The sequence below is a fragment of the Platichthys flesus genome, chromosome 20 (genome assembly GCF_949316205.1).
Source record: "Platichthys flesus chromosome 20, fPlaFle2.1, whole genome shotgun sequence".
Classification (NCBI taxonomy): Eukaryota; Metazoa; Chordata; class Actinopteri; order Pleuronectiformes; family Pleuronectidae; genus Platichthys; species Platichthys flesus.
The window spans coordinates 6873078-6883496 of record NC_084964.1 but is presented as its reverse complement, the minus strand read 5'-3'; the positions used below and the strand labels follow the sequence as shown (position 1 = coordinate 6883496).

Below are 10419 nucleotides of genomic sequence, written 5' to 3'. Positions count from 1 at the left end.
GACTCCTTTGTGTTGCTTTTTTATTTATCTTAATGATACATACATTTATTTATCATGATGATACATATTGTTCTTTTTATATTACACGTACACACAATATTCTGTGCCTACAATACAGACAGCGTCTGCTACAAAGTCCCAATAAGAACTTGAACATTATTGACTTTGGCGACTCCCAGTGGTGGTAACAATAAGAACACCTGACAGTTTTTTGTTTGTTTTATTCGTTCATGTGGCAGATTGTTCTCCAGCACTGAGTCACTATTCTATAATCAGTTCTCTTTTCTTAAGATGAACACATTGTGTCATCTGCCCATTCATTGCTTACTAATTTACAGTTTTACTCAATTTGTCATGAGTTGTTGAATGTTGAGTTTTACTTTTCGGATTGTGAGATTACAGTGAGTTAGCAATCAGATGTTTCTGGGCTCTGAAATAGTAATTTAATTGCAACTGTAATATCACTATAGTATTATAACTATCATCCTTATCATTCAAACATATCTACTGCACGTCTGAACGATCCAAAGAAGTGTTTTCACACTGCAAACAAACCGAACCAGTGCTCAGTTGGATCCGGATTGAGTACTTCTGTTTTGACTAAACTAAACGTTGCCCCATGGTTTGGACTAAGCTGAGAAGTCTGAAGGTCTGGACCAAACGAGGAAGTTGTTAAAGCTGCCTGAGGCCTTTTAGCTGATTTACACTTCAGCATGACTCTTGAAATCGTTGGGCCTGATCCTGACAATTAAAGCTCCACCTAACTATCAGTTTCACACTTGTCACAGGAAATCCTACCTGCTCACTATAGTTTCATAGTGTACGAGCAGACGTTCAGGAGTGAGAACGAAAGACGCCTCATTCTCTCAAATTCGACTTATTCTGCTGTCAAACAAATTTAGAGGCTACTATTTTAACGGGGGGGAAATGTATAGTGTTGCTTTGAGACCATGTTTTAATTTAACATTTTAATAAAAATCCAGTATTACACTGTATATATTCTGTTTCTACATTGTATAAATTGATCTTTATTCCATTTTATTTGTGACATTTCCCTGCGATTCTAAGAATTGCATGTTTAATTGCAATTACTCGTCTATTTTTGTCTGATCTCTTGCTGCTGTAACATCGGAAAATGTCCCTGTTGTGAAGAGAGGATTCGATAATCCTTTCTTATCATATACTGGTGAACATCTCCGGTGCGTTGGGGACGTGGTTATCCATTCCGGTTTTTCCTGCGAGACCCTTTAATTTGAAGGGGAGCAAAGGAACCTTATCTCAGTGCTGTCCCCTCCTGGTCCATGGAGGTTCTGCTCAGTCCAGAGAGGCCTGCCCTTCGTGGTCTGGGCCCCCGGGAGGCCAGCCTGCTGGTTGAAGGAGAGCTGTGGTCCCAGTGGCCTGTCATTGCTCTGGCCTAGGGCTTTCAGGTCGGGGAAACAGTGGATGCACACGCACGTCTCTGTCGGGATGGAGTCATCTGACTGCTCACGGTTCGGGGGGCAGCCTGAACTTGTTACAAAATCTAGAGACAGACAAAAGGGATCAAATGAGAAACACATGCCGAGATAATCAATTCAGAGGTGGAAGAGGTTTGAACTAAATGATAATTATTTGTTCTTTCATTTGCAGGGTGTTTGAATTCAACCACACTACACACACCTTTGGAAGTGTGCCCCAGCTGCCCACCTCGCAGGCCGAGCTTTTCACCAGGCTGCACAACCGGCTTCTGTTTGCCCTCCTTTGATGTCGGCTTGGAGCTTTTGGCCCTGGACCTCCTCAGTAAGACGGCCAGGGCCAAAGACAAGCTAGAAAACAGCAGCACCATGCACAGCGCCAGCAGAGAGTAGAGCAGGAGCGTGGAGTCCTCCAGGGCCATCGGCACCGAGAGCTCTCTGGAGTTCGGTAGGAGCATTTTCGGGTTAACAGGAGGTGACGTAGCTGTTGGGGGGATAATGATAGAAAATGTAGAAAAGACCTTCAATCATAATCCTGATAATGATTAACTTCCTTTGTTTAGCACCTGTCATAATAAATGCAAGATGAGATTTTAAGAAACACACAAACATGTTAAAATGACATTTAAAAGAAAAAGAAATACAGTAAAAAAAAAATGCATAAGAATAGAAATGAAAGAAGATTATTTAAAAAGATATGAGCACAGGATTTCAGGCAAGTGAGGAGGAGAGCCTTGTAGTCCATCCTGCGTGTAAGAGGAAGCTAGGACTGGACTAACATGTTCTCTCCTCTTGGTTCTGGTTAACAGAGTTCTAAATGAGTGTTGTTTTCTTTTGGATGTCTGTAGGAAGTGCAGTACGGTAATCTAGTCGGCGCGAAATGAAGGCATGAATCAGCACTTCAGCATCTGTCTGATTTATGAATGGACGAACTATTGCTATTGAGGTGGAAAAATTGAGACGGACGATTTTGACGAGGGGTTAAACATTAAACCTTCTGGGTCTAGTTCTGCTCAGGTGCCAAAAGTAGTGTCAACACGTGAGTGTTTGGACCATAGATAGATAGATAGATAGATAGATAGATAGATAGATAGATATGTATGTAGATATGTAGATATGTCGATATGTCTCGGCCACCCGCGCGAACGTCCGCACATAGCGGCCATCTTGCCACAGGCAGCTCGCTCACCCATAACATTGTGTTGTAGTTGTACGCACTTTTTAAATAACCATAACTTGCTCAATTTTCAATCGATTTTTAAACGGTTTGGTTTGTTATAAACGTCAGAGATGTAGTTATGACACTGCATACTTATGTTATTTTCAAAAAAATAGAATTATGTACTATTTAGGTACAAGTTTTCCCTTTACAAATATACATCAATAATTTTATTTTATTTTATTTAAAAATTACATGTTCCACTACCAACACAATGTTATGGATGGGCGAGCCGCCTGTGGCAAGATGGCCGCCATGTGCGGACGTTCGACTCCGTTGGCTGGCAAAGCGGACAAGACATCTAGCCTTTATATATATATCGTTGGTTTGGACCGTTAAACTTTCTTCTTTTGTTGTTCAGCTCTGTGGTTTGTAAGTATATAAGCAACAATGGTTCCTGACCAAATGAGCCCCGGCTCTCGAGGGCATCGCACCACTGCATTCTTCACTGACATACATTCAACGAAAGGTTCGAAGCATCTTCTTGTTTTCTAACAGCTGACTTTCCACGAAAGGCATTGAAGTCTGTGTTCATTTCTCCTGAGACCGGAGTTCCCTCTATGCCAGTAATCTGTCGATGCAGCTAAACTCAATGCCTTCATCCAAACAGAGCGGTAACAGGAAAAGAAAGGTCATGATTAAAGGTCTAATCCAGAGCAGCAGGGTCACTACTCACTGTGGCAGTGCTGGGAGCATTCTGCTGGATGTTTGCCACAAACCTCAGCGCACCTCATGCACGTCTTCAGCAGCACATCATAGTAGTGACCGGGCAGCCGCTTGCATTGTGTGGACTCTGATGCAGGAAGACATGTGAAATCAAACCTGTGCATTTCTATGGACTTGATTCACCTCTGCCAAGGAGGTCATGTCATGTTTGTCTATCGAAAACTATAGAACTTTTTTCTCTTTCAATAAGAAGGCGAAATAGAGCCGTAGCCTTGTCGTCCTCCGAGTTCTCTTCTTTTTCTATAACTTTTGGAAGAAATACTTTTATAACCTTTGATAATTGTGTATCTATAACTCATTGTTAGCACTGTTGATGGAACTTGTAATGAGTAATTCCTTCAAGATATAAAACAGTGAAAGAAACAACAGTCCCCATATAAAACCACATGTAAATCATCAAGATCCAGACATTTATCTTCAGGGTAAAAAAACAAAAAAAAACAATCATATGTCACAATCTTAAAGAAAGTGGACATTTTTTTATTTATCTTTTTCTGGATCTGCACCTGAATTGAATGTGTTCTGTCTCGGCCAGCGTTTTTTGCATATTCCTGCTGACAAATAACTGAATTGCTTCGTTCCCCTCAAACGTAGCCTCTGCTCCAACCCTCTTAAAGTTTGTATCATCCTTTAGACACAATCAATTCAATAAGAAAAGGCTGGAGTGAACAGTTTTCTTATTTTTACGTAATTTACCCAAAGTCTGTTTGAAATTCCTTTTAGCATTATCTGATGAACCTCATCAGGAGGAGGAACAGACGATGCAGTGAGAAGGAGCAGGGTGACCGGAGATCAACGGAAACAACGAGGCAGCGCTTCAGTGATCAATGTCTCTTTGACCTTTGAACCTCACGGCCGCTCATCCCCCTGACCTCATGTCTGCGTGTGCATGTGTGTACTCACCACAATAACTGATGCACCTGCTGACGGCGTACGGCTTCTGGCATTGCAAACGACAGCTCATGCATTTTTTCACCAATTTGTCCCAGTTCTCACCCTCAAGGCAGCTTCCACCCATCGGCCCTGATCACTCTCACTCTGACGAACACGAGCACGACAACACACAGACACACAGGAAGGTTATGAGAGGAGGAAGTGTGCACATGTGGCTCTACGTAACCAGTGAACAAAATAGGCGGGATAATACAGTTCAATATATAATACTGAGAGCTGTCATTATGATATAAATAATTCCAGAGCCTGACTACAGATACCAGGGTGAAAAGAAATCAGGTTCTGATTTAGACATAAATATGAATTTAAAAGAAAGTCTAGATGTTGGGATTAAACCCTTATGACAAACAAACGTAATTGGGACTTTTAATTGTAATTGTTTAACCATAAACTAAACTATACATACATATTAATTAAAAGAAAATACAACTATATTAAATTTATCTCAAGAAGATAAACATAACTTTTTTACTTCAAATTCAAACATGAATTGATAGTTTATTCTGTAAAACAAATAGACAAAAACAAACATAAACACAGACACGCCTCTGATTGGCCCCTGTCATGTGATTTCATTGGTCGGGCTGCAGCACAGTGTAAATATGGAGCTACAGTATTTTAGACCCAACGGGTGACTTGGTTGTTTTGTCTCTGGTGGTGCAGCTGGCCTGTTCCTCAGCTGAGTCCACACGGAGGCTGAGGGAACATGTGAGGCTCGGTTGTTGTTGTAATGTTCACTTTTCTTGAGACTCAGTGTTGTGATCATTCTGGAGGATGTAGTTTGTTGTGTTGTTGGAATATGTTGCCGTAGAAAGAGGTGTTTCTGGGTTGTGTCACTGAGCCTAACTGTTGTGAAGTACGAATAGACTGGTGTTTTGTATTACATTAGATTATACCAGATTAAACTGTATCATAGAGTAAAGCCCATACCATAGTATACTGCATTTAATATCATTGTATAGATGTAGTAGGACTGTGGTATGCTGTTGTATAGATTAATATACCATCATTTATTGTACTTGTAGCAATTAATATGTAGTAGGATTATAGGCCGATGTTTTCTCATATATTACACTATACCATGTTAGACTATAATTTTTGGTATTAGAAGAATTATAATGTAGTAGGAATATAGAATGCTGATGTATCGTATAAAGCACTATATCAGATTATATGAACTGTACTGTTCTATACTGTAGTATATAGTGCTTGAGGAATTATCGTGTAGTAGAGATATAGTACACCATAGTATAAAACATTGTACTATATCATACTTCACTATGCTATAATGTGCTTGAAGAATCATTGTGTTGCAGGGTTAAAGTCGGTTGATTTGTTGAATATTACACTAAATACAGTATATAATTTGTAATACTATACTATAGCACATCATAATCCTACGATATATTCAACTTTCAAACTTTGTAGCAAGGAGGACTACTTCCGATGTTCTGGTTACGTCTGGTTGCTGGTGTTTTTGATTTCAGTTATTGGATATCTGTGTAATTGAGGTGTCAACAGCTATTGAACCAGTTAAACACTGTTATATACTGAAGGCCCAGACCCACTCACTCTGGTTTATTAAAACTTCTTGTCGAGCAAACAAATTTGCACAAACACACTTCCTTCACTGCAACTCATGAACTTCCATCCTTTCAGAAACCATGCCTCTGCTCGTAGCTGCTGTCCTCTTCGCTCCGGCGAGCACTGAGGCAGCGGACCGTGAAAGACACACACATCAAAAACTCCTCCGCCCTGCACTCCCTTCTCAAACACGACAAATTACAAGGCTGATTTACTCTCGGGTTTATCTGTCACACTCTTTAATTCACATCTCGAGGTCTCACTCATGTGCCCCCTCTCGGATTGTACAACGAGAAACGAAGACAAACGCACACTATGTTTGTGAGTCACTAAAAAGGTGCTTATTTACATGCAAATCAAAAACCATTAGAAACAGCTGTCTTCACATAGTCATTGAGTTGTCTTCTTTTTTGATTGTGTGCGTTGAAAATGACACTTTGTAAGGAACGGCTTACCTGGTGAGACGAAGAGGCAGCGGGAGAATCCTCGGTTTGAAGATGATGAGTGAGAAAGGCCTGTGTTCTATTTCAGCATGGAGGCTCATTTGAGTGAGAACTCACTGCGGGGGGGGAGGGACTTCCCCAATCGTGTGAGGGGAGGACCCCCCCCCCCCCCCCCCCCCCCCCACACACACACACACACCCTCACACCCTCACACCCTCACACCCACCCACGACTGAATCAAAGCTGACAGTGATCATTTTAATTATTTTAATATGATAAACAAAGGAGGGAGAACTTCCATCTCAAGGCCCACGACCATGGTTTGCTCTGCTCTTGTTCTGCTGCCTCTCTGTCTCAGTGTGGCTTCACTTCTCAGGCTGTTCTTCTCCCATCAGCACATGGGAATAAATAGATTTGTTTTTTTTAATAGAACTAGATAGGCACTCGGAGTGCGTACCTTCCACCAAGGCAAACCAATCAACATGTCACAAATGCCATGGCCGCCAGTTGCTAAGGCACAGCTGCAGTTTACCCGAGGACATGTTGCACTCGGTCCACAGAACAGAGAGATAGTCGCCTGTTTGAAACCAAACTTTATTAATATTGAAACGTGTCGCGTCTCCAAATCTCTCCGAACTCAGATGTACACTGTCCCGGGCGTTTTACTATACACCTGCCAAGCGTGAAGTCGATTGGTTGAACGAGACGCGAGAGATTCGACTTACAGACAGACAGACAGACAGACAGACAGACAGACAGACAGACAGACAGACAGACAGACAGACAGACAGACAGACAGACAGACGTGGAGAACTGGAGATTGAAAGGATTTGGTTCTTGAAGGAGATTAGTACCATCTATCTAATACCCCTTTAAAATGACAAAATAATGATAATAGTATTTTATCTATCATTTATAGAGGTAGTTTTTTCCTTATATCCCCTAAAAATGTGCAGATTGAATAAAGTGAATGGACAGATTCATGCAATGATTAATATATTTATATTAATAACGTGGGAATATATCGATTTTTTTTTTTTTATAGAAGTACAGTGGTACTCAGAGTGCGTACTTTCCGCCAAGGCGTACCGATCAACACTTCACAAATATATTTATATTAATCATGCATGAAGAATCAAACAGTCAGGCTGCAGGAGCCTGAACTAGCAGCTAACACACACGGTCACCTCAGTGGCTCCGTGTTGTGTGGATCAGTGCAGATGTGACTAAACTCAGTTTCTCTACGTCATTGTGAAACTGTCTTCTCACAACGTGATTTACTCTCCACTGAACACAAGACACACATTTCACTGTTGCACCTTAGTTTCAGCTTGAGTGAATCATTAAAAGAGAAACAGCGTGAGCACTCAGAATTAAGACTTAATGAAAAAGGCGCTCAGGGATTTATCTTTGTCCCCAAAGTGGAACAAAGACATATTTGAATCTTTTGTTTTTAAGCCCTGCACAGCGTTAATGCCCGTAATCTGTTGAGATTACTCAGTGAGTTTTGGAACTGGCAGCCATAACATCTTTTTTAATTCATTAGTTTCACAAAGTTCCTGTTGTAAATATTAATGTGATCAAATAAAGAAACCAAAGGGAGGAAAGTAAGAATACTCGAAGAGGAAATGGAACAGACAATGACGGTGGATGACAACAAATCGGGGAAAGAAGAATGAGAAGGACAATGAGGCAGAGGAAAATACAAGAAAAGGTTAATATGAAAATAAATAAATGTATATGAGGCACCTGAATAGTCACTTTCAGATCTCAATTGTGGTGCAGCTGTTAGATACCAGCTGAAATGATGTGGCGACAAGTCATAAGAATGTCTTATTTTGGTTTTACACCGACTCATTTAGTTCTGCTCTGTGTCATTTGAAACAAAGAGCTGGAAGCAGCAGAAGAGGAACCCACTTCCTGCTGAGACCTAACGGTGCAGTTCTGCTGCTGAACATTGGAATTTACAGAGAGAGAGAAATAGACGTGGTCGTTCATGATGAAGCATGTCCTGGATGTAACTGAAAGGGGATATACAGTCAATTATTAAGTGTAATAAAACTTGAGCTGCAGGTTCGGTGAATAAGAGTTACCAAACAATAACCCCCGACTCTACCATCATGTGCATCGTAGGTAAAGACACAGCAGGAGATTCTCGGCTCAGTTCAGAATGTGTAAATTCAATCACGTTTTTGTTTGCAGCCCTTAGTCACCGGCGTTTGAACCTAATCATCCAAAACTATCTTGACATATTTGTTGGGGTCTTCTACAAAGTTTTATTTTTGCTGCAGAGTATCTTCTGCTGTGTTCTCACATCAGCTCCCTCAGGACTTTTACCAGAGGCCTGGCTGGAGAAAGTCAGCAGAGATTCCAAAATCTAATCTTGAATCTAAAAAAAAAAGAAGCTCTCACTCGGACATTTGCGTTCTCTGAGAGGTCCCCTCTGGAGAATGTCCAGAGAATGTCCTCAGTCTGAGAAGCAGTCACTACTCAAGGTCAAACATTGACAAGGACAAACAAGACACAGATGAACATTTTGGCAGAAAACATCGAAGTTGATTTTGAGGACGCATCGATAAAGTGATGACTCGGCTGCACTTTAAACGTCAATAAGTTCTGATCACACACTTTCAAAATGATGCAGGAGATTGTGAGCAGGTTACTGAAAGTGACAGTAGTAAGGAAACATACGTAGGCGTGGACATTGTGTGCACAATTATTAGGCAAGTGAGCATTTGTAAATTTTGAGTTGTTTGTTTATTATTCTCCCTTTAACAGATGAAAATAAACAAGGGAGATGGGAAGATTTTAGTTTTTCATTTAGTTGCATAGTAATTCTGCACACAAATATTCTCCCATTAATTGTGCACAATTGTGCACACATATATTCTCCTAAGAAGGCCAAAACCTCACTTTAATTTCTTAAATATTCAGGTTGAGATTTATTAACATTTTGGATTGACCCAGAGCACTGCAGTTGTTCAAGAATAAAATGAATCCTCACAAATACAACTTGCCAAATAGTTGTGCACACAGTGTATAATGTGCATACTGCTTACCTCATCAAATCACAGAGAGAAAGTGACATGCATCTGTTTGTATGACTCGAGATGCATAGATAAAAACTCAAAATACATATACAAAAATAAACTAAAAGCACCAGAGCAGCAGAATCAAAGAATTCAAGTATTCAGAAGCAACACTGAAATGTCGAATTCAGACTCTGATTTAAGAACATACAGTAGATGCTGAGTGATTGCAGTAGGTTTCGAAGTGAGCAGAGAAGGTGTTGCATGGCCTGGATCACATCAACCAAACAACCACCTCCAGAAACCTGTGTTCTCCCAGAATAGACTCACTGCAGGTGTGTAGTCAAATTTTGAAAAGGCGTAAAAAGGAAGCCAGTTCACATGAGCAAAACGAAAATGACAAAATCCTGACCAAATCTGTCATTTGGGAACTTATGCAAATGTTGAGTGAGTTTTGTAACGAACATTTTTCAATTTAAAAATATTTTCAAGACACCCTTCATTATTTTTCACGCAGATATGTGTATGTATAGAAGTAATTATTTATTTATTCATCTGAAAGGGTGATGGAGGCGGTCAAAGAGCTCAGTCACATGTCAAACATGTGAGCCAGTGAAACAAACTGTTCTTCATGTATCTTTCTTTTGTCTTGTATCATTTTCTAACATGAACATAATGACTGGAACTTCTACAAAACTGTGTTCAATCAAACAATACCAAGGTTGACCAGCAGATGGAAACAGTCAGCAGTATATGAATAGACTGGATCAAGAGTCTCTTCTAAATGAATCTCTTCGCACTTCATGGCATCGATTGAGGGAAGCTTACGAGCACCATTTCCCATCTGAATACTCACTTTGAGTAGGAGCAGTTGTTCATCACTACTGATCCAACTTAAAGGTCCAGTGTGTAATTTTTCGGTGAAAGGGATCAATTGGCAGAGATTGAATATAAAATAATCCTAGTGATGTTGTAAAATGTAAATGGGTTTGTATTTATATAGAGCTTT

General features: G+C 40.4%; 1 protein-coding gene across 2 annotated transcripts; it reads right to left on the bottom strand.

Moving 5' to 3' along the window:
- Window positions 1-8: 8 nt before the first annotated feature.
- LOC133976088 (tumor necrosis factor receptor superfamily member 13B) lies at window positions 9-6472 on the bottom strand. 2 transcript variants are annotated; one of them, XM_062414179.1, is made up of 5 exons: window positions 6393-6472; window positions 4303-4437; window positions 3350-3466; window positions 1660-1938; window positions 9-1522 (listed from the first exon to the last, which is right to left on the bottom strand). In XM_062414179.1, the coding sequence occupies exons 2-5, from the start codon at window positions 4415-4417 to the stop codon at window positions 1248-1250; spliced, it is 786 nt and encodes a 261-aa protein (XP_062270163.1). In that variant the 5' UTR covers window positions 4418-4437; window positions 6393-6472; the 3' UTR covers window positions 9-1247. The 2 variants fall into 2 exon arrangements, with proteins under 2 accessions (XP_062270163.1, XP_062270164.1); XM_062414180.1 differs by lacking the exon at window positions 6393-6472 and having other exon boundaries at window positions 1687-1938; window positions 4303-4740.
- Window positions 6473-10419: the final 3947 nt, after the last annotated feature.

What these genes read in the sequence shown, in the direction of transcription:
- LOC133976088 (XM_062414179.1), bottom strand. Translation starts at nt 4,417, where the DNA reads ATGGGTGGAAGCTGCCTTGAGGGTGAGAACTGGGACAAATTGGTGAAA. An exon ending in ATGCTCCCAGCACTGCCACA is followed by an intron (nt 1,939 to 3,349) that starts GTGAGTAGTGAC and finishes TCCCCCCAACAG; the next exon opens with CTACGTCACCTCCTGTTAAC. An exon ending in GCTGGGGCACACTTCCAAAG is followed by an intron (nt 1,523 to 1,659) that starts GTGTGTGTAGTG and finishes GTCTGTCTCTAG; the next exon opens with ATTTTGTAACAAGTTCAGGC.